Here is a 22,195-nt window from a genome sequence, read left to right as displayed (position 1 = left end):
AATGTATGAGTACACGAGGACATTTGCTGATGTCCGAGTCTAAAGAAGTGTCGGTTCGCGTGAACGTGGACTCAGAACCGGTTACGGCGCGCTTTTACGGGTTCTGGGTGAAGAGCCTCCGCGTAATAACCGTCTGGAGCCATATAGTGTGCAACAAGATACGGGTTGTATAACTGAATGCCTATCGGAGGCGGGAACTCAGTCAATGGCGCTCTCGATATCATATCGCACTCACCGCGAAAGCACCTATAGTACTTACTGCAACGATAAGTTACGCCCATGGATTCCATTCTTTAGGCTGGCTGTCTACGGCATCAGCTATGAAGTAAATCGGGATTCAGACACTCCTGTCGAAAGCCAGTGGAGAGAGCATGATTACTCACCAATCTCCTTCGCTCCCAAGACGTCTTTGGTGTATTCGTCGCCGAAGCGCTCCCGCCGCATCTCGCACATGATTTTGTCGACCTGTTCACGGTAGGTGTATGGATCGAACGCCAAGGGACCCTCTTGAACGGCCTCCATCTCCCACGGACCACTCAGATCCACGTATCCGATGCGGGGTGCGATGGCGAAAAGCGCCTGGGCAAACGCTCCCGGGTCCTCGGGAAGTGCGGAATCGATGACGTTGAAGTATCGGAGCTGCGTATCAAGGCGGCCGTCGAACGCGAGAGCTGCGTCGATATTACGAGTCGTGTCGAAGAGGAGATGTAGCTCGGTCAGCAGAGGGCAGCGCTGAACTAGGGAGGCGACGCCCTCCCATGTTCCTGGAGTGACGGCTGGGGTGCCCCAAGTCTCCAGAAAGGAGAAGTAGACGAGCCCAGGCCACGCGTCTCCGATAGCTCGGAAGTCTTCGTCTGTTAGCCAGCCATAGAGGGGGATGTGCAGGACGAAGACTCTGATGTTCGGAAAGTGTCCTAGAATGGGGGAAAGAACCGCAATGTCGATGAGATAGTCAGATTTGGGCGGCGGGTAGTTGTCTCCTTCAAAACTGAGGAAGCGCTGCGTCAGGCGGAGAACATGCAAGGTATTCCTGGCACAGTGCTGGCGAAGGGCATCAAAGAGGTCGATAATGTTCGATGCGAGAGGCTGAGATTCGATTTCGATGATAAGGCTGAATAGCCGGCAGTGCTGCATGGCTTCGAACAAGGGAGTACAGTAGTGCAGATGATATGCTTTGAGATAGAGCACTTGAAGCTCGGGGAATGGATGGTAGATCGGAGGGGAGGAGAGAAGCGGGAGCAGGTCCGCCGTATTCGCGTCCAGGCTGAGGAATGCCTTTCGTAGATGTGGCTTCGCGGCGAGGTGTTGAAGGAAATCCCAGTCAAACGGAGCGTGCTCTGTGGTGTCCACGTGGTAGCCTTCTAGATTATTGCACTGGTATGCGAACTTGCGCGCAGCTACGACGACGTCGCTTGAGTACTCCGGGTACATTTCTAACTCAGTGATGTTAGGGCACAACTCGGCGAGAACGTCTAGGACCTGTGATATCCGTTGTTGCACTTCGGGGGCGTCCTCTGGAGGCTCGAGGGACTGGGGAAGTAGAGCGAATGCGAAACTTGTGAGGTTGGGTCCGAGGAATTGCGGGAGGTGATCGGTGTACGGGGCATCATATATATTCCAACGAAGACGCGTGAGATTGGGTAGAAGCCATCGACTGCCACGGTAGAGAAAGAGATCGGATAAGAACCATGGAGAGAATTCATACAGCCGGAAAACCACGCTGGGTACATTCCACGAAACGCCTTCCTGGTCGGCGTACTCATTGCTGCAATATCCAAGCGACTTGATGCGTGAGGCATAGTAATCGAATCTGGACCAGTCCGTTTTGCACAACGGTCGTTTGATTATCTGGATCAATAGAGTGAGTAATGAAATAACGAGATATGCAGAGTCCGCAATCCTCACTCACAAAGTCGAAATAGGGGCGGCCAGCAGCGAGCCCCCGGTACGTGCGAGGCCGTTGTTCGTAGGCATCTGCAGGCAGCGTCTTCACCAGAGGACCAAGTGTACGTTGGTGCTTCCATAACGCATCCAGACACGGCTCCAGGAACGTAGTACACGTTTGCGCAAGACGTGCTATGTAGAGGTTATGTTCGCGTCCTTCCTGATATGACGAGTAAAAGCCGCTGTTCGGTATGATTTCCAAAAAGTCCAAGATCCTGCGAAAGATATCGGGTAACAAGAGGGCATGATGCATTACCGGACACTGTAATGAGATGAGAAGGACTAGGGTAGAGTCGGCCGCCCTGAGTGGTTTGGAACGAAGCAGAGTTGATATAGAGCGCTGCGCGTGCAGTCTCATGCAATCATCGTGCGATTGAAGATGCAATTACGTAATGTGAATGATACCATGAGGCGGCCCATGTAGTAGGGCCCCACGGGATTGTTACGAAGTTGAACAATAGGTGCCGCAACCAAGTCCACACGTAAGTGTCCGACGTCCGTTGAGCATGCTATGTCGACGACAGAACAACATCACAGAAAGGTGCGGTACCATCATCACCGTAGCCTGACTGGGAGATCAGCAAAAGTGATACCGACAACAGAAGTAAGTATTACGGTATAATCTCAGTCCCCTGGCGGGAGTACGTCGGTAACGTCGAGTATTGTCAGCCCAAAAGGACAACAAAGGCTTGAGTGTATGCGTGCTTGTTTGAAAATTGGTCCCCACGGCTGCTGCCCCACAGCCAGGATGTAACGTTGAGTGGAATGCACGATCGTCGATGTCAGACGTCGGCCTTGACAGCTGGAGGGAGGCAGAGATGGGTGCGTGGTTCCGCACAAGCTGTCCGTCACACAAGCCTCTCAGAATATGCAGCCCAGCAAGAATGGCGACAGTACGGCGCACATGTGTGATGCGGACGCAGCGATAATTCAAACTTGGGCGGGTGCGACTTGCATGGCAAATCGGCGAGGATTGTGCAAACAGTAGCACAGGGAGCTCGCGAGAAGTGGTGCATGGAAGCCGTAGAGCTTCCCTTTCTCTGCGAGGACCCGCGGAGAAGGTGGCGATCGCCACAGGTGCTTGTCGCAGTGCCAGTATAATTACTTCTGGGCATGTCCTTGCGGCTTTTGATATCGCCGCACTTCCATGTGTTTCGTCGGGCCACGTGGCGCGGACGACGACATAGGCGAGCTATAGAACAAGGCGACGATGAGCCGGAAAAAACTACACTGATGCAGGAGGCTTTGTGAGACCACTCACGACACAGATGGAGGATGACAAGTTTCGCAATAGCATGAGCATCGGTGTGGGATGCGTGTGTGGCGATAGGAACAGTAAAAATGCGCTGAGTTGGATGTTTGCATACATGGGAGAGTGAAGATACGCACCAACTGCGCTCTCTAATATACCCAGAGAGGAGCGGGGGGGCGGTGAACGAGGAAGGGCGGGAGAAGGGGGGTGGCGGGAGCATGGTAGCACGTACCTACGACCCGCCTTCTCGTCCTGCAAAGGCAATGATCCCAGCTGCGCAGTAAGGCTCAGGGCCGACCCGAGGAGCCCTCAGCACGGCATGGCCGAAGAAAGCATGTCGCTTAGCACAACAGCAGCGCTTGCGCCCACAGAGCAGTCATCGTACGCCATGAGGCAGAGGCAACACGCACACCGAGTCAGCGACGGGCGGCGGGGTCGGTGCAGACGAGTACGCAGGTCTTCCTAGGATGGATGTGCGCCGGCGGGACGCGCAGACTTGTGGCGGCAGGCGGTGTGGCAGAAGAAGATGGCGGAGGACACGTGGGGGAGGGGAGGAGGAGTATGGGAGAAAATTGCTCCCATAAGAGCGAAGTATGCGAGAGCGCGGGCCTATGGCTCGGGTTTGGCTGTGAATGGCGCTAACTAACAAGCGTAATTTACACCTACCTGGTTCTGGACTCTGCAAAAGTGTTGGATATCCGACCGTCCAATATTGGAGCGAAGGATTGCGATACGAAGGCGGGGGAGAGGAAAAAGAGGACGACGAGGACCGGATACGACGGCGGGGGATGGTGAAGAGTCCCTTGCCCCTCTTCATGCCTCTTGACGGCTTCGACGCAATGCGTTGTCTGGTAGTACAACGTCGCATCAGAATATTCTCTCCGTTGACGTTCGATGGCGACCAGGTTCACAAAGGTGGAATACAATACCAACGGGCGCCTATTGGCGGAAGTAACTTCGCGTCCGTACCGCGTAGTTGTTCATGTCCATTTCCGGGAGATATCCCTAGAAGTAGCGGTCAGACACCTATACAACACAATCCCGGGTACTATGAATATGAATATGAAAGTCTCCCAAATCCGACTCGACTCTGCCTTCAATGATAGGGGTTCCCGACACGAATACCACGGAGAAGACCCCCCATCCCGCCCGCTCGGTCGACAGGAGGCAGCTCTCACAAGGGCCCAATCTCAGATAGATCAAAGCGGTAGAAATACAGACACAGCACCATAGATGCCGCCTGCATAAACGCCGCGCGAAGCTGTCGAAGCTCCGCGGGTAGTCGATATGCCCGACGAATCGCGCTGCGGACACAACGCTAACCCTCGGGAAATGCTCCATCCTGATATCTGGGCTCTCTTTCTGGACGATACTGAACACGCGAACACGTTGTGCACGGCCTTACTGCCATTTACTAGATCCCATATGGGACGGAGAATCGAGTGCGAATGAACAGGCGGTGTTGACGGCCGTGCAAGAGAATGATGCCTCGTGGAAGGGAAAGCTCGCCTCCAAAAATATTTTAAAGGAGAGCTCGTAGGGATAGACCAGGGCAAAACCCTCTTACGGCCCTCACCAACCCCACAACTTGTCGCAGCAGGCTGAACGACAACGTGGTCACCAGGATGCCCAGTATCACCAGGACACCCTGGTAGCCACGTAAACTATAGATAAATAGCATATCTGCTCACCATAACAATGCTGAATCGCTTCGACTATGCTCGTCGACGACAAGGCCAAGGGGTTCGAAGTCGAACATCGGCGCCTATTGCGTTAGCTTGACGACGCGGACAACGAGCTCGAACAAGCCGTTGTATTGGGCGAGAACCTGAGTCCCATCGGCCAAAAAGACAACGTATATGAAGACCTATGTTCGTATGAGCTTTCAGATCTCTCTGTTTAGGATTTCACAAACCAGTCTCTCAATGTGGCCGTTGAATCTGAGATACTGTCGTTTAGCACACACGTCGAGCTTCTGAAAGAGCGATCTGCACCTACCATGGGCATGCGGTTCTTTGAACGACGGAAGGGCTTCATTTCGCAGCAATGATCTGCTCACGAGCTTCGTGGAACCCACGACGAGCGGAAATCGTGGATGATCGTTCGTACACAAGTGCAACAGGCGCCCATAACCTTCCTCCGCCTCCGCCCGTATGTGACAAACATTGCGCAGTGCGCACATGCATGTAGACCCGCAGGAAAATGATATCGTCCCATGCATTCACACGATAGACAGAAGAATGCGCTTTCGAGTTCGCAAGACTGTATTCCAACACGAACGGATAACGGATACAAGTACACTATTGGGCACGAATGATACACATTTGAATCGTAAACAATCTGAACTGTACAGCTAGCTAACGGCAACGGGCTCGCCACCCGCAACGGCCGGGCCACCTGAGGCGCCGCCGCTACGGAGTGTCCATGAGATTTGTGCTACACGCGTCCTTGGCCGCACGCGCAGGGCAAGGACCGGGCGGTCTTCGCTCGAGATGGCGGGCACCCGCCCGAGTGGAGCGGGTCGACCGCTTTCTCCGGAGGGGCGCAGCCGAGGACGGGGAGAGTCGATAGCATTGACGATGGACGATTGGAACGGAGCGTGAATGGGGAAAAGGGGTGGGGATGGGGGTGAGGAGGGGCGGAGGAAAGAAGCGAGAACGAATTCAAATGCGAGCATAATTTGCAGAGCGGATCAGAGCATTGCGGAGGACATTGGATGGGGGTAGGTGGGGTGGTGTGGGTGTGGGTGTGGGTGTGTGAACGTGTATCCGGGTGGTTGCAAGTGGCGTTGATATGGAGTAGGCAGGTCCTTGAGCGAGTCCACCGGAGGATGGCGACAAAGAGGCGGTAGAGAGATGGCCGAGGACGTCGGGGAGCGGTGGGGCAGTAGGGCGGCGGAGGAGAGCGCAGACAGGCGGCAAGGGATGTGTGTAGAAAGGGGATCGGGCGTGTGGCAGTCGAAATAAATAAGGAAGAGCGCGCGGGGAGTGAAAAAAACAGAACAGGATGCGAGGTTGAATGGGGGAATGATCATGGGGCAGTCCACAACGGTATCCAAGAAGGGAGGACAGGCACGCATAGCGCGGCGAACCCGCAAAGTCAATTGGAAGCGAAATCCACGTCCGACAGGCCCAAAGACGACACCGCGGGAACGCGAACGGGACGAAGCCAAACGCCAAACACCGAACACCGAACGCCAAACACGGGGAAACCCAAACAAGGGGCAAAGAGGGGGAAAACGCCTGCCCATATCCGCGACCCGTCCGCGACGCGCCAGCGAGCGCGAGACCACGACTTTCGCCGCGCGCCTCTCGCAGCTTGATCTTCCGTCTTGCTGCGATCCACCAAGGTACGCCACACAGCTAGACCCATCCTGGATAGACGCGACTGGTAGAAGAGGGGCACGAGAACCGCGGGGCGAGGGCGAGGCCGACCGCGCGCCTGGATGGCTTGACAAATGGGACCGAGACACGACATTGACTACGAGAACAAGAACGGGGACAGCCGTGAAGAAACCCCGGGAGCAGTGATGGCGCCAGGATCCGCGTAGCTTGCCTTGAATGGGCGAGGACGAGAGTATATATGGGAGGAGGAAGGTGGTGGTGGGACGGCCTGATCGCCCATCGATCACAGCGCGGGTGCGCGGTCACGCCCTGCCAGGAAGGTGAGACGCGCGCGCGCGGGAGGCCGAAATTGCTGCTCTCGGTAGTCGAAACGCGTCGTGCCGTGCTTGCTGCCCGTCCTCGCCCCTCGCCCCCTCATCCCAGATGGGGTGAGGAAACCACGAGGTCGGTCGGACCTCCTCGTCGCGCGGTATATTAACCAGCCGCTCTTCGCCCGCTTCCCCGTCTCTCCTGCTTTCCCTGCCCACCTCTGTCACCAGCCACAACACCCCCCGCACGCTCCAGCACCAGCCGCTCAGTTCGCCTGCACGACTCCGGCAGCTGCACTGGCGCGCCTCTCAGGTCTAACGTCGAGCTGGGCGGTACGAAGGACTGGGGGTGGCGACACGGCGTTGCTCTTCTCCACGGATGGCAAGGGCGCGTCCGCCACATCGTCTGACCGCATGCGCTTGCCAGATCCCGGAGCTTCCCGGTCGACCAGTTCAAGCTCCTCGCTCGATCGCTTCCTCTGTCGTGACGGTGAGTCTACGAGTGACGCGGTTGCTTTCCCCACAGGTGTCGGTGCGGCCGGCGAAGAGAGGGTGCCGTCGAAAGAGCCATGCCGCCTTGCCCGTTTGGGCGGGGTCCCGCCACGTTCAGACGGCTGTGAAGTCGGGAACGTGACACCTGGGTGCAGCTCGTCGAAGGCGTCATTGTCCAGTTCTGTCGACGGTCGTTTCCGCGTAGTCGCAGTGACCTGGGGCGTCCCATGTGCTTCTGAAGCAGGCGTGTCTGAGTCGGGTACGGAGATCGTTGCAGACAGCGATAGCGACAACGACGTTGCATCGTCACCGTCGCCGTCGACGTCGCCCCGCTCTGACTCGCCATCTTCGTCTAGCGACTCGTCTTCGCTCCCATCCAGGTCGTCCTCGTCGCCTTGGACCACCGCGAGCTCCGGCTCTAACGGCGCATCTTGGATTTTGATCTGCACTGGAGGAGTGGGGTTTGTCGGCGGGGATACTTGCGCCGCCACCGCACTCGGGTGGAGCTGAGCCTGCGTCGGCACCGTGCTCCTCAGTGCTAAGTTTACGTTCAGCATAGCCCGCTCGCAGATCGAGCATTGGCACTGATATAGCGGGGCACACGCCTCGCGCCACACCTAAGCGGCAAGACAACGGCGTCAATGATCAGGGTAGCGTTAATAGCGTCAGAGATACGCACGTATCCGAACGCCTCGATGCTGTAGTACGGCAGGTGCTGAGCCGTGACCGGTACGTAAGGGATCATACGGATAATGTCCGGCGACTTGAGAAGAGGGGAGGTCAAGACGGGTGGCGCGGTCGTCATTGGAGAAGACGCAAGAGCATCGTCTTCCTTGCCGCTAGGTGGTGGCGACGGTGTCGTTTGTAGAGTGGTTGTCGAGAGCACGGGGCTCGTCGTGTGCGAGCCTGTAGAGTGGGATGATGACGAAGAGTCGTCTTCGTCCCTCTCCTTCGCTCGCCGGCGCTCCGCCAGGCGCTCATTCGCCCGTCGCTCGAGCCAGTCGATCCCGTTATACCACGACGACTCGTCTCGAAGCTCACGCATGACGTCTTCTAGGGTCATTCGGTTGGCCCTCACCGCAGGATCCGTGCCATCCGCAGCGCATTCCATGACGATTTTCCGTACGATGTTACGCATAGCCGGACCCAAGATTTCGCCCATCTGTCGTGAGAACGTCCGATAGGTCATCTCGCATAGCGTGTACGATGGCGGATGAGGCGAGAGGTGTGTCTTCGGTCGTGGATGCTCGAGCACCTGCGCATCGTCGCTTTGACCCTCGTCCAAGGCGCCTTCAAATATCGTCTGTCGGTTCCAAGGACACGGATGCACAGCCGGCGCGAGTCGTGGCCGCCCATTCGCTGTGTAGTGAAACCAATCGTCCGCAGGGCTGATCCAGTGACCGTCGAGGATGCGGTTGCGCGCCCAGTCGTTAATCGCGATATCCTTGACACCTTCTTCCGTCAGACTGAGCATTTCCGGGTCGTCCGTCTCGTCTTCGCTGAGCTCCTCGTCGCTGTTGAAGGCATCTCCGCTCTCAGTCCGTGAAAAGAGCCGCGACGAAGCCAGCGCCTGCTGCAGCATGTCGCCCAGTTTCGTGTACGACCGCAGCCAGTGCTTCTCTTCCGCAAGTTGCAATACGTCCTGGATCGTGCCCTCGCCCAGGTCTATGAAGTTCTCGACCGCCGTGCGCGTCTCCCAGTCGAGCGTCGCCCACCTGTGAGTGCTCACAGCTTGACGCCATTCGGGGCGTGCGCTGACGCGCAGCCAGAACACCTGCGCCCGACATGACCGGCAAGTCGTCTCAACGTTCGGCCAGGTCTGGTGGTCCTCGTTCTCCAGGCAGCCCACCGGTACGCCCTGCGTGTACTCCTCTTCTAGTTCCGCGCGCGGCGCTTCCCGGAGACACACCCCGCAGAACGCCGTAGCCTTCCGGTGGTCTTTGCACAGGAGAACGGTGCCGGCGTACTGGGTAGACACGGAGCGCTTGTGGCTGCCCGCGCCAACGCCCTCCGAGTTGTACGGCATGTTGATCCTGCAGACGGCGCAAGAGGCTCCCAAGAGGGAGTGGAAATGGTGGTACATGCTGACCCGGACGAGCGTGGTGCTGTTGTTGGAGCCGGCGGTAGATGAGGGTGGCTGTCTGAAGGAGAGGTGGTTCAACGCTCCGAGAGGGTCGAGAACGGCGCAGGCCTTGTTCCAGAACAAATGGTGCTCGACTACAAAATGCGTTAGCGGATGCGCGAGGCTATGATCGGGGCAGGAGGGAAGCTTGAAGACACGCCGCTCGCACGGCTGGCCACTAACGCGGAAAACGTCCCGCCTGCTAAAGCCGTAGACGCACGCATGAGAGCGATTGCTTTACGGAACACAATTGCAAGATATGTTCCGGAAAACAACCACTGTTGCACGCAGAACCCGTGGCTAGTAACGTCGACTGCCACACAGCCATATTACCCTCGTGATAGGGCACCCAACACACTCCACTCCAACCAGCCAGTCAACTCCCAGTGCTACACCTACCCGCTGCTCACGCAGCACTCCAAACAGCCGAAGTACGAGCGGCTTGTGCGAGGGGCGACGCCGGCCTCTAGCCACACACGTCCGACCGCCGAACGCGCGTGTCGTGACATAGCTAATGTAGGCGGTGCCATTTGAACCCGCGACACGGAGAGTACTATAAGCGAACGGGACGATGACGACCCAATACGCCCGGTACGTCCCAGACGTCGAATGAATGGGCATCAGGCTGTTGTGGGGTGAGGATGAAGACCGCAAGAGACACCACTCGCACTGCTTGCCATTATCGCGGATACTACCCCAGGCTCTTGAATCGGTTGCTCTGCAGAACACATCCGCGTTGAAAGATGTTCGCAGAGCAACAGAACGAACACGAACGCACGTACTGTTCAAGTCAGCAGAAGCGTCAACAGCCACAGCGCCCTGTGCGTAATGCGATCGCGCGACGCGTTCCACTCCCAGTCATTCGCTATTGGCACGTCCATAGTCGTCGCCACATGCACAGGCATCTCACTCCTTGCGTAGGAGGCCGTAATGGCGCATTCAGACAAGGCGGCATCGGGTTCCAGGTATCCAATACCGGAAACCAATGAACGGTGCCACCTTGAAGCGCGACGCGGAGAGCGAGGAAAAGATGCTACAGCGATATCCGCCTAACTCTTCCAAGGTACCTGGCAGACCCCAGAGGAGAGAAAGCAGAGACTCACGATGAGGCTTCCACGTCGGGAAGATGTCCATGACCCTCTCAAACTCTCGCGCGTCCCGGAGCGTCGTAAACGCGAAGCGTTGTGGCCATAGTTGGGGGGCCTCCCATGTCTGTGGGTAAAAGCCTGTCGTGTAGACATCGAGGAGGTAGTGTGTGGCGATCAGCCTAGACGAGCGGGTAAGCCAGGCGGTGGCGCGGCATGTGGAACACGACATACCTGACGATCTCGGCCGGGAGGTCGAGCCAGGATTTCGCGGTCTTTCCCTTGCAAGGGGTGTTCATTGTGCGGTGGCCGACGTTGCGAACGTTGTCGACGACGTTGAGAGTGTCGAGGGCGGCGTCGGAGGCGGTCGACGCCATTGCGCAGGCGTCACGGTGTGCGGGTTGGTGACAGATCGCGACAAAGCAGTGTCACATCCCAAATTGACCCCGACGCCAGGAACCAGATATTCCCACGCACGGACCACCTCCATCTCGGCCCGTGCTGCCGTCTTGATGGGCGTCTATATTCTGGACTTAGCGTGTTGAGCACAAATCGAGTCTTCCCATCACTCTTCTCGTCCCTCCTTATACTGCAGCGTATGTAGACGGGTCCTCTCTCGTGCAGATCTCGACCATAACAAATACCACCGAAGCAAAATAATTGTGTCCTCACGATTTCGAAGTTCACTACTCCTAATATTGCCAACAATCACGTTCGCGCCAGCAATCCCATCGTCCTTTCCGCTACTGCGAGCGTCGCTCTCACCAACCCACCAACCGCAGTCAGTGTAAAAGTGCTCTGATCTTTTCTAGATAAGTCGTAAGGCCGCGCAAGCACGGCAGAGCCCGCTACCGTTATTTTATAATATAAAACCGTGGTGATTGTCGGCACACAAATCTTAGGATGTAATGTCATGAATTCACAAGTTGTTGAACGTCATGATCATCTATGCGACAGACACATATCTGAGAAAATTGCATGCAAAGTTACGGCAGCTGAAGTGGTTCACGGAGGAGTCCGTGGTACCCGAGCGAAGGGTCTCCGGCATGCAAGAAGAGGTGTAGTGCAGGCTGAGCCTCACATCAGACATGGAGGTGTCTTGCGAGGAGTGTAGCGTCGCGCATGAACGGATCGTGTCATGCGCGGAGGTGACTTGTCGTGTAAGGAGCTCGTCGTGCGAGCAAGCGGATGTCGCTCCACGATATTATGATATCCAAGTCGCGCACAGCCTGAGATCATCTTACACACAAAGGACGGCTGCCTGCACACAGTAGATATCGTAGGGCAGAGGCCCTGGGCCGCCTCGCGCGAGGAGGGAATATTCGCGAAGAGCATCCGTTGGTGAAATCACCCTCGGAGTATGTCTTGAAGATGTGAGCATCCCGCCGGTTTTAGTCCCCAGCTATTCGTACGTATATTTACACCTATAATATTCTGATTAGAGATGTCTATCACGGTCGCAGAGCACACACCTTGATAGCAATTTCTTGGCGGCCATGCTCGCGGCAGGACGCACGAAGACGTACTCATGACGGGCTGCTGAGCTCGAGCTGCCTAAACGTAGACGGACGATATAATTATTACCTGCTGAATATCGTTACATACACAGTTTTAAGGCGGCATCCTTAAAGGTCCGAGTCTGCCAACTTATTGAGGACGAGCGACTCGAGAGAACCGTAGCATGATGGCAGGTGGATGAAGTGAAGCTGGGGTTGGTTTGGCGCCCTGGTTCTCACGATCAACTGGGACGCCACCGCATACAATTTGAGTTAAAGAAGGCGTAGTCACTGCGTGAACGGCAAAATAGCGCCTATGGGCGATTCCCCCGTGCATGTCTGATCGCACTGGGATCTCCAGACGTGGCGATGTGCGAATCGCCACATTGGATATGTGGGAAGGGGGCACATAGTCGAAGGTCATAGACGAGGCAATCGTCGGTGTGGCGACGCTCAGTCGCGCGCAGCGGCTGCATCCGATGCGATTTGGCATATCCCAAGATCGCGCGACCTCGAGACGAGTACTAGTCACCGCACCTATTTTTGAATGTGCCTGTACCTACGTAGCACACGGTTGGTACTATGACACACCCGTCTTATCACTCGGTTTTATTTCTTTGCCATCCGTAGAGAAATATATTTTAGGCGCTAAAACAAATCATACTTCGCGACATACAAACGAATCGAACGACGCGCTACGCTAGTCGTATATGTGATCTCACATTTATCGTCTGCCTAGGGGAGACAAACGCTAGTCTCACTTGCTACATACGCGTAGATGCGGTGATCTCTAAGACGTACCTTTTTTGCAGTATAAGTAATGGGCTGTTGCCCCAGCAAGCCCCTCATATCTCAGGCTCGAGCACTGGAGGAATCGCAGGCGTTGGACTCATTCGCAGCGGTGTGGACTGCGGATCTGAGCAGAGAAGGTGTGTTGCAGCGCAAAAGGAAGACTAACCTTATGCATCACTTACACGGAACGAGTGTGGATTACCTGCCATGCCTGATCAACAAATTATTGAACAACGATAACCACGGTTGCGAACATGACGGCGATCTGAAGAGCCGCGCGGCACACTTGGTCTGCGTGGACGACCACTGGCCCGGGCAGCCACTGCGACAATGACATGGAGAGGCTGGATATGAGAGGTTACGAACCTTGGGGTTTTGTTACAAGAGCGTTGCACAGAGGTAGCCAGACCTTGGCACCGAGGACTGAAGGTACCGACTGGACTAGGATGGTGGGGAGGAGAGAGCACGAGAGCTGGAGCCGAACCCGAGCGCGAGTTTTTATATGCCACGTATGACTCCAGTTTCGCGATGGCAAATAGAGAGAAACCGCCGCGTTGGAGACGTCGCGAAGACGCAGGGACGACGTCGTCGATTATACATCGCACGAGGATGTGGAGATGTTGCATGGCGCCTGCGCGCGATGTCTCGAAGCCTAGGCGTCTATTCAGGTGATTCTTCGTAGCGTGTACCACATCTCCACATCCTTGGCGACCTGTGCTACCTCACATCGACTTTGATGCTACGAAGGCGACTCAAGATCTCACTCTGGAGATTGTGCCGCGCGATTCAGTGAAAAACGCAGTGAGTATGAGGATCAAAGGACTGGAGCCTATGGATCAAGACGATTCTAACGCTGCTCGAGATTTCTTACTTTTGAATCATTCACTTCTGACGACATCTCATCCAAGACCCCCTACTAGGTAGCGGGAATTTTGTCAGTTCTGAAGTAAACCTTTGGGTCAGCATCTCCTCACCCTGAGCGCCGCTCTTCTCTGATGCTACCACTAGGGCGCAAAGAGAGAATATGGCCAGGGTGAACGACCTTTTCGCCGTTTCCCCGTCCCGGGTTCTGCTGGGCTTCACCACCTCCAATATCACAACTTCACCACTGATTTCGGCCGTACCTTTGACGGACAAGGCCCTCGGCGTCCATAAGGTCACCTCGGCCACGACCCATAACCTCGTGCAGCCCCCAATTCCCGTAGATCGCGACGATTCGCAGTGCGCATGGGAGGCTCTCTATCCCGAAGGCAGCATCAATCCGGGAAACAAAATCGTACCTCCCGGCGGCTTCGGCTTCTACTTGCGCGGGCCGCCGGAATTCGCACAAGCTCTTAATGATCCCGCGACGGGTGCGGAGGTCGTCTTCGGCTATGACGTCCTTTTCGAAGAAGGCTTCGACTTCAGGAAGGGCGGAAAGCTACCGGGGATCTGTGAGCCGTCGATGCATATGGCAATGCCCTCGCATAGGTCTGACTATGGACTGATCATCTCATAGATGGGGGTGCCGGAGATGCTGCGTACGGATGCACCGGAGGACGCCAGACCGACAGATGCAAGTGCTTTAACCTGCGGTTGATGTGGCGGTGCGTGGCTGCAATATGCGCGGTAGTGCCTCCTCGGCGTACACTGACGTACTGCGCGCATCCAGCGAAAACGGCGTGGGCGAGCTGTACGCCTACGTCCCGCAATCTGAGATCAACACCCAACGGCTCCTCGCCGTCCCTCCTCGCTCGATTCAGCATCCCGATTATGGGTTTTCAGTCGGCCGCGGGGCGTGGACGTTCGCGTCCGGCCGCTGGACGCGCGTCACCGAACGCGTAAAAATCAACGATGTTGGAAAGGAGAACGGTATGTTCAAGCCTCTCCTCGTGTCTCTACACTGCTCACCGGGCTGTAAACGGAAGGCGAGATCGAGGTCCTCATCGACGGCAAATCCGTCTTCCTTGCCACCGGCCTCGTCTTGCGAACGCCCGAAGGCCCCGATGCACGCGTACAGGGCCTGCATTTTCAGACCTTCTTCGGAGGCGAGTATATGCTACCGTCTGTGGCGTCACTCTTCTGACGTAGAGGCACCATGACTCGCAGGGCACAGTCAGGACTGGGCTTCGCCGAAGGATCAGCGTGCCTGGTATGCGAATGTGTCCGGGGCTATTATCAAACCTCAACCGGGAGCAGCGAGCCCGCACGACGAACTGTGATGCATCTATGCACCTGGGTGAGTCTCTTTCGAGCATTGCATAGTCTACGAATTAATTCAAGAGCATGTGCATAAAGCGAATTACATCTACGTAGTTGTCCTCAGTGCTTGCTCACTGTTGTGCTGATTTCAATGATACCAACCTCATGCTCCATAAAATCGGAAACTTACTACCGTATTCTGTAGTCGATCACTCCCGCCTCGTCCTCCGGTGTGCTTATACGAGACGCAGGACAGACATGGATCGAGGTGGAGTCGCGGCCAAGCCAGACTTGAAGATGCGAACAAAGTGGTTGAAAGCTCTGCCGCGTCGAAGCTGCCCATTGCGGACGCGAACCCCGATTCAAGGAGTGACACGCTATGTCGGCGTATTGATAAGCACATACACCATCACGACGTGGGAGGGAGAAGCGCAAACACGCTTCCTCGCATATAGCAGACCGTTAGTAAACAGCATATATTCCGAGATGTGCCCCGATACCGGGTTTCGCGCGCGTACATATGGATAGCGGGTGCGGATGCATTCTGTTCAGCAGAGCAGTGTGGGCACCTCTTCAACGACAAAAAAGCAACGCACCTTCTTCAAATGCCGAGCATCAATTCTTCACTACCTCTGGTACTCGTAATCGGCGCTACCGGGTCGACCGGCCGTAGCATCGTGAAGGGTCTTGTCGACTCGGGCAATTTCGTACGTCGTTCAGTTCACTCTTCGCTGCTTCGGGTGCATTATTGACGCCAATGCCGCCCACTCAGCGCGTCGCCGCCCTGGTGCGCGCCGCCTCGCAGTCCAAGCCCGTCGTGCAGGAGTTCTGCGCGTCCGGTGTCGAGATCCGCCTCGGGGGCACCGCCGACGGTGAGGCGCAGTTGAGAGACACCCTCGCTGGGGTGACCATCGTCGTCAGCGCCATCGCCGCGTGGGTCCTTGGAGACCAGAAGGAGCTCTTCCGCGTTGCGAAGGAGGTCGGCGTCCAGCGCGTCGTGCCCTGCGACTTCGGCACCCCCGGGAAGCATGGCGTCCGCGCGCTCCACGACGAGGTGCGTGCTCTCTCCGCACGGAGGCGAGAGGCGTCACGGTTTGTGTTCTGACATTGAGCGGACAGAAACTGGCCATTCACGACTTCATCGAGGAATTGGGCATCGGGCATACCTACATCGACGTCGGGTGGTGGATGCAGATCGCCCTCCCGCTGCCAACGCGCAGCAAGGTGCCCGACCCCTGGAAGGTCGCGTCGTGGACGCTGCACGGCACGGGCGACATGAAGATGCTCCTGACGGACCTGCGGCGCATCGGCGCCTTCGTCGCGCGCATCGTCGCGGACCCGCGCACGCTCGGTCGGTCGGTGATCGCGTGGGAGGTGGAACTGACGGAGCTCGAGATACATGAGATTGGGGAGCGCGCGTCGGGGGAGGCGGACGTGTTGAAGGCGAAGAGGGCCCATGTGAGTACTCTGTTCTTCACGACTGGCAGAGCGTTACGTTGATGTGGGCGGCAGGCGTCCACTGAAGAGATCGTGTTGGCAGCTAAGGCCGAGACGGATGCGGCTGAGGACCCGGTCATTGCGCTGATGAAGCGGTCGTACAGCCAGTACGTATACAGCATGCAGATCCTCGGCGAGAACTCGCTCGAGTACGCGACGAAGACGCTGGGGTATCTCGATGCACGTGCGTTGTATCCCGATTTGCCCCAGTACACGCTCGAGGAGTTTGCGAAGGAGTTCTATAGTTTGGAGGAGCCTGGACAGGAGTACATTCGGTACGACTGAGAGCTGGCTATGGGTCGGGATTCGATTCGTAGCTTCATGATTTCGCCGCGGGGCTCACGTTGCAGAATGAGATACATGTATACACGCGCTGGGATGCAGTGGTTACGGCTTCATACACGACCTCGGGCTGGTATATTGTGGAGTGGCGGTGTTCACGCTAGCACGTTGGCGTGATTGCTGTGACTGTGTTGTGGCTCGTGTGGGCTGTGTGGGTCGCTGAAAAGGGGCGATGTTGCGATCGGAGACGATCATCGGCACGTCTAGCTAGAAGCTCGATATTGTTATGGGTGCAACAACGTGGACCGCGCGCAGGATGTGTCGGAGATTGCAATCCGTCGTACGGATAGACATGACTATTGTCCTCCCGGCAGGCCAGCGTTGGAGCTACATCTCCGGATAGCGAGGGAGGATGCTAAGACTGAAGGCCCATATGACTCTGCGAAATGAATGGGGTGCGAGGAAAGGCCGCTTCGAAGACGTCGCGGAAATACCCGACCGACAAGCCCGAGGGCGACATTCGCGAAGGAGGTGCCCCGTCGACGCGGAGTCCGGCGCGGCGTGCTGCCGGTACCGATACCGCAGTAGGACGACGCTTGTGATTGCGAGTGAGGTACGTGCCTCAGAATATATGTGGCCTAAGTAGGTGGTGGACGAATGTGCCGGGTGCTATCTGCTTCTGCGCGCGGTAGTCTGTTGAGCGTGTGCGAATCGAAGGTGTTGCGGAAGGTAATGTCAGGGCACCTAGCGTTTTATGTGGTTAGCACGCCCGGGTAGTTCTGTCTTTCGATATCTCTTACGCCTGCACACGAGCATAGCGTTTATCGACAGGCCCATCTGCAGTAGATAGGCATGAAGTGCTCTCGAAGAACCGGTAGCGTAGGCAATACATATCACGGGGCAGAGTGCATGCCGAGGGCCTGGTTCCGACCACTGTCTGAAGCCATGCGAGAGAAGCACTAGTTTGGCTCACCTGCATATGCCCCCCGCAGAGAAGACTGGAGAGTGTTCGATTTTAAGACAGGCTTCCGGACGGGATTTGACTGATACCCACGCGGGCCAGCGCACCAGTTGGGGGATCTGCACGGCGGCTGCACGGTCTCTGCCTGTTGCGGACGAACAGCGACGGAAATATACGCGCCATCCCTCTCCAGCGGCGTCGACCGCATGTTCCTGTCATGGCCACTCAGCAAGACTCAAATGACCGTCGAACTGCATAGGCGTTGTATGTGAACCGATGAGATGACCTGCGCGCGTGCTCATTCTGCATCGCATGAAGGTACCGGCATATGATGGGATCACATGGGGCATACCGTCAATGCCGCTGCGCTGCTTCGCCTGCTGGTCTTCTGTTCACAGGCGAATGGCGGAGGAGAGGTGCATGGAAAAGGCACCGGAGGCAGCCAATCCTTCTCCGCTGTATTTGGCCGCGTGGCCGACGGGTAACGCATCACCGATACGGCGATAGGCGTCGTTGCCCTCAGCCGTCAGGGCCCCACGGTAACCTTCACGCACGGACCGACGTTCACGTACATAAACCCTCTGCCTGCCCCGCCGCCCGAGGATGTACCTCGTCGACCCCTCCAGCCTCGCCCCGAACATCTGGAGCATGATGCGGTCCGCCTTGCAGCTCATCCAGCATGGCCTCCTCTGCTTGACGGCGTTTCTTGCCTCGACAAGCACCTTCTCCAATGGCGCAGCGGGCATACAAGCGGCCTCCGCCCAGTACCTCTTGGGGCTCGGTGAGTGTTGGATCAGGGTTGGGCGTCCCGCGAAAGGCGACTGATGTCGAAAACGCGTCCAACAGGCATAGGAGACATTACGGGGTGAGCAGAGTGTCGCGTGAGGTGGGAGTATGCACTGAACAAAGAGAATACAGCCCAGTGGTGGAGACGAACATGATGGTAAGGAGCAAGATTTTGCCTCAGGCGATACCGCGAGCCTCGACCCCCCATTCGAATTAGCGCCCGAGCGGGAATTTCCCGAATCGGCGAGGCGGCGACCGCATTTGGTGCCGTCGGCCGTCGTCTCCTTCGTTCAACTCGCCGCAGCAATGAACACTACTCACCTGAATCGGCATGCCAGGGATACGCAAGTCTCTCGCAGGTGGACACGGGTCTGCATATGCGGCAGCGTAGCCGCGCATTCATCGTCGCCGATGCGTCCAACTCATCCAACCGCTTCGTTTTCATCAACGCAGGCAAGCGCTCTCCTAGTGCTCTAGTGGCCATCTCTCACGTATATGTGTAGACATCGCGATGGGTGACACGGGCGTTCGCCGCTCCATCGTCGCTGCCCTCTCTGCGCAGTACCCAGGGTTGTACACGAACGACAACATCGCCCTCAGTTCGACGCACCAGCACAGTGGTGTCGGCGGATACCTCGAGGACCTCCTTCCCCAGATCACCGCACTCGGATACGTAAAGGCGGCCGCGGACGCTATCGTTGCTGGAACCGTGCTCGCCGTTCAGCGCGCTCACAACAGCCTCGCCCCTGGCAAACTCAGCCTGGGGAACACCTCAGTAGTCGATGGGAACAGGAACCGCTCGCCGAGCGCGTATCTCGCAAACCCCGCCGCCGAACGTGCGCAGTACGAGTTCGACCAGGACAAGGACCTCACGCTCCTGCGTTTCGATGACGCGAGCGGGAGCGCGAGGGGCTTCTTGAGCTTCTACGCCGTCCACGGGACTAGCATCTATGAGGTAAATATATGCACAGGAAGCGAGCTCTGCTGCGACTGACGCACGTTGCAGAACAACACTCTGGTCAGCAGCGACAACAAGGGCATGGCTGCGCACTTGTACGAAGGTACGTTCTCGTGGAGTTCGTGTACCGAGCGACTGTCAGTCTTACTAACCTGCCGCGAATAGCGTTGATCGAGCCCAATGCAATGCCCGGCAACAACACGTTCGTTGCAGGATTCGCCCAGTGTGAGCACGCTCCGACTGTATTACCATGCCCATATACTCAATCAATTCTACAGCAAACGTCGGAGACACCAGCCCGAACACGTGGGTACTCTCGCGTTATCTGCCCCGGATTTCGCTATTGACATGCATTTAGCTTGGGCGCATTTTGCGAGAGTCCCGGCGAGGCCTGGGACGGCCTCGCGTGCGACTTTGAGCATTCGACGTGCGGAAACAAGACTGAAGACTGCCATGGCCGGTACGCTTCACAGTCCCTTCAACTTGAACACATTTTGATAACGGCAACTCAGTGGCCCCGGCTTCCGCATCTCCGACTTCGAGTCGAACAAGATCATCGCACAGCACCAGGTCGACGGTGCGCAGACACTCATGGGACAGACGCTCACCCCGGTCTCTGGCCCTGTGAAATGGGTGCACACCTACATGAACATGTACGTTTCCCTCTTCTCCCAGTGCGAAACCAGAATCTGAGTGTCGAACCTCGCTTATGCAGGTCATTCCGCTCGTTCGCTCTCCCGAACGGAACGACAGTGCAGACCTGCCCACCCGCAATGGGCTTCTCGTTCGCTGGCGGTACCACGTAAGCAAGATCTACTTCAACGGATGTATGCGTGTCTGATCGTTCTGTCAGCGACGGCCCGGGAGCGTTCGACTTCATTCAGGGCGATAACTCGTCTACGCCGCAGTGAGTATCTCCGGGACTTCTTAACGCCGCATCTAGCTGACCAACTTTTCAAAGGAACCCGTTCTGGGAGGTCGTCAAAGGTATGCGTCCCACTCTGCTGTTTGAATCCGCCCTAGGTGTCCTCATGCCACCACGACAGGCGCGGTCACGCCTCAGCCCAACCAGCAGCAGATTGACTGCCAATTCCCGAAGCCGATCTTGCTGAACACCGTACGCATCGTCACCAAGCCTATCGAAGAGCATGCAGCTGATTGGAAACATAGGGTTTCGCGCACTTCCCGTACGAGTGGTCACCGAGTACGGTCGACATCCAGATGCTCCGCGTAGGACAGCTCGTCATTCTCGCTATCCCCGGCGAGCTCACGACCATGTCCGGTCGCCGTATCAGGTTTGCGACATCCAGTCCCGGTCCTGCTCCATCATTAACTGACTACTGGCTACCACAGGCAGGCTGTGAGGGCCAAGTTGATTTCGGAGGGCATCGTGGGCGATGACGCGTACGTCGTGATCGCGGGCCCGGCGAACACATACGCGCACTACGTCGCGACCCCAGAGGAGTACACCGTGCAGCGTTACGAGGGCGCGTCGACTATCTTCGGAAAATGTGCGTGTAGCTGCTTCCCTCCATGCTCCAGGCTCGCTCACAAGACCGCCCATGTGCGCATTTAGGGACCCTGGACTCGTACATCGTATGTCTCCTGCCTATCCCTCCTTGTGATATGTGACACTGACGCCACGCAGGACAAGTACAGCAGCCTGGTCTCCTTCTTGTCCCCTAGCGCTACAGGCCAGCCGGCATCCGACCCGGCGCCTCCGGAACAGACTTCGAAGGCTATCTCCCTGCAGGTGCGCAAGTGCTTGTACGCGCACAATCACGTATTTTGCTCATGGCTGTGCCATACATAGACTGGGGTAGTGTTCGACGCAGCCGGCATCGGGCGCAACTTCGGCGACGTGCTGACAGATGTGCGCACGTCGTCGCCGTACACCGCCGGGCAGGCGGTTATCGCGACTTTTGTCGGGTGAGTGGCCTTCCGTGGTCTACCGTAACGGCACCTAAATTGAATTCGTCCCAGTGCCAACCCGAGGGTATGTGTCGAAGCTGAATTGACGGGGCTGAACTAACGTTGCGCTGCTGCTGTTCAGAATAACCTGCGCCTGGAACAGACATTCTTGTCTGTCGACCAGCTTGTGAACGGCCAATGGAAGGCTGTGCGGTCTGACTCGCACCCGTCAACGACGTACCAGTGGACAAGGACGAGCACCGTACGTCAACGAGCTACTGTGAGGTTCTCAAGCTCATCGAACCTCTCACACAGATCATTGGTACGAGCACGGTCAACATCACCTGGTAAGTGTTACGTGCACTCGCTCCCTCCGTACGGTCTTCTCACACTTCCTTTACAGGGTCATCGAGGACAACACGCCCTGTAAGCACACCCGCTTGCATACTTCGCATGTCTGGCTGCGTGCTAACCTGTCCTTCTTTGCAGCCGGCACGTACCGTCTTACCTACTTCGGCGACAGCAAGCCTCTGATCGGGGACATCTCTCCCTTCGTCGGGCATTCTTCCAACTTCACGCTCTCGTGAAGACCTCGCGCTCTTTTCCCTCTTTGGACTTTGTATTCTCGACCACTGTATACCCATCGATGTCACGTCTATGATGTTCAATCCATCCGCTGTGCATCAGTGTATCTCCGTCCATGCTCCTCCAAACCATGGTGTTGCTTCGCTAACACCTCGAACGTCACTACTTGGGCGAATCGGGGTACATCTCGCGCACCTTT

The 22,195-nt window shown here is 56.9% G+C and overlaps 5 protein-coding genes across 5 annotated transcripts; 3 read left to right on the top strand and 2 right to left on the bottom strand.

The window, feature by feature from the left end:
• Window positions 1–271: 271 nt before the first annotated feature.
• TRAVEDRAFT_51660 (uncharacterized protein) lies at window positions 272–2,197 on the bottom strand (the record flags this gene model as incomplete). The annotated part of the gene is made up of 3 exons (XM_008044518.1): window positions 272–318; window positions 384–1,848; window positions 1,910–2,197. 3 exons carry the CDS (start codon window positions 2,195–2,197, stop codon window positions 272–274), a joined length of 1,800 nt encoding a protein of 599 aa, XP_008042709.1.
• Window positions 2,198–5,821: 3,624 nt separating this feature from the next.
• On the bottom strand, window positions 5,822–10,938 carry TRAVEDRAFT_60523 (uncharacterized protein). Its single transcript, XM_008044740.1, has 4 exons — window positions 10,782–10,938; window positions 10,566–10,729; window positions 8,020–9,557; window positions 5,822–7,957 (listed from the first exon to the last, which is right to left on the bottom strand). The coding sequence occupies exons 1-4, from the start codon at window positions 10,922–10,924 to the stop codon at window positions 7,115–7,117; spliced, it is 2,688 nt and encodes an 895-aa protein (XP_008042931.1). The 5' UTR covers window positions 10,925–10,938; the 3' UTR covers window positions 5,822–7,114.
• Window positions 10,939–13,570: 2,632 nt separating this feature from the next.
• On the top strand, window positions 13,571–15,178 carry TRAVEDRAFT_153895 (uncharacterized protein). Its single transcript, XM_008044739.1, has 8 exons — window positions 13,571–13,636; window positions 13,744–13,793; window positions 13,853–14,268; window positions 14,334–14,421; window positions 14,487–14,686; window positions 14,743–14,862; window positions 14,924–15,053; window positions 15,113–15,178. The coding sequence occupies exons 3-7, from the start codon at window positions 13,860–13,862 to the stop codon at window positions 15,034–15,036; spliced, it is 930 nt and encodes a 309-aa protein (XP_008042930.1). The 5' UTR covers window positions 13,571–13,636; window positions 13,744–13,793; window positions 13,853–13,859; the 3' UTR covers window positions 15,037–15,053; window positions 15,113–15,178.
• A 443-nt stretch (window positions 15,179–15,621) lies between these two features.
• Window positions 15,622–16,798, top strand: TRAVEDRAFT_39662 (NAD-P-binding protein; the record flags this gene model as incomplete). The annotated part of the gene is made up of 4 exons (XM_008044471.1): window positions 15,622–15,723; window positions 15,789–16,070; window positions 16,136–16,474; window positions 16,529–16,798. The coding sequence occupies 4 exons, from the start codon at window positions 15,622–15,624 to the stop codon at window positions 16,796–16,798; spliced, it is 993 nt and encodes a 330-aa protein (XP_008042662.1).
• Window positions 16,799–18,074: 1,276 nt separating this feature from the next.
• TRAVEDRAFT_31157 (Neutral/alkaline nonlysosomal ceramidase) lies at window positions 18,075–22,104 on the top strand. The gene is made up of 24 exons (XM_008044417.1): window positions 18,075–18,537; window positions 18,603–18,621; window positions 18,675–18,699; window positions 18,881–18,995; window positions 19,046–19,497; window positions 19,549–19,603; window positions 19,666–19,725; window positions 19,779–19,806; window positions 19,859–19,960; window positions 20,013–20,153; window positions 20,216–20,302; window positions 20,354–20,407; window positions 20,462–20,487; window positions 20,547–20,617; window positions 20,671–20,795; window positions 20,854–21,011; window positions 21,077–21,096; window positions 21,149–21,253; window positions 21,314–21,429; window positions 21,484–21,496; window positions 21,554–21,673; window positions 21,727–21,758; window positions 21,815–21,837; window positions 21,901–22,104. Exons 1-24 carry the CDS (start codon window positions 18,405–18,407, stop codon window positions 21,996–21,998), a joined length of 2,178 nt encoding a protein of 725 aa, XP_008042608.1. The 5' UTR covers window positions 18,075–18,404; the 3' UTR covers window positions 21,999–22,104.
• The last annotated feature ends 91 nt before the right edge of the window (window positions 22,105–22,195 follow it).

Source organism: Trametes versicolor, assembly GCF_000271585.1.
Source record: "Trametes versicolor FP-101664 SS1 unplaced genomic scaffold TRAVEscaffold_11, whole genome shotgun sequence".
NCBI classification, from domain to species: Eukaryota; Fungi; Basidiomycota; class Agaricomycetes; order Polyporales; family Polyporaceae; genus Trametes; species Trametes versicolor.
This window is presented reverse-complemented; position numbering and strand designations above follow the sequence as displayed.

Bases quoted from the DNA above. Each gene is read 5' to 3' on its own strand.
- TRAVEDRAFT_60523 (XM_008044740.1), bottom strand. From the start codon at position 10,924: ATGGCGTCGACCGCCTCCGACGCCGCCCTCGACACTCTCAACGTCGTC. The intron at 10,730-10,781 runs GTATGTCGTGTT...CCGCTCGTCTAG, and splicing joins CTCCCGGCCGAGATCGTCAG to GCTGATCGCCACACACTACC. The intron at 9,558-10,565 runs GTGAGTCTCTGC...CGCATTTTGTAG, and splicing joins CCCGACGTGGAAGCCTCATC to TCGAGCACCATTTGTTCTGG.
- TRAVEDRAFT_153895 (XM_008044739.1), top strand. From the start codon at position 13,860: ATGGCCAGGGTGAACGACCTTTTCGCCGTTTCCCCGTCCCGGGTTCTG. The intron at 14,269-14,333 runs GTGAGCCGTCGA...ATCATCTCATAG, and splicing joins CGGAAAGCTACCGGGGATCT to ATGGGGGTGCCGGAGATGCT. The intron at 14,422-14,486 runs GTGCGTGGCTGC...GCGCGCATCCAG, and splicing joins AACCTGCGGTTGATGTGGCG to CGAAAACGGCGTGGGCGAGC.
- TRAVEDRAFT_31157 (XM_008044417.1), top strand. From the start codon at position 18,405: ATGATGCGGTCCGCCTTGCAGCTCATCCAGCATGGCCTCCTCTGCTTG. The intron at 20,488-20,546 runs GTATGCGTCCCA...CCACCACGACAG, and splicing joins GTTCTGGGAGGTCGTCAAAG to GCGCGGTCACGCCTCAGCCC. The intron at 20,796-20,853 runs GTTTGCGACATC...TGGCTACCACAG, and splicing joins ATGTCCGGTCGCCGTATCAG to GCAGGCTGTGAGGGCCAAGT.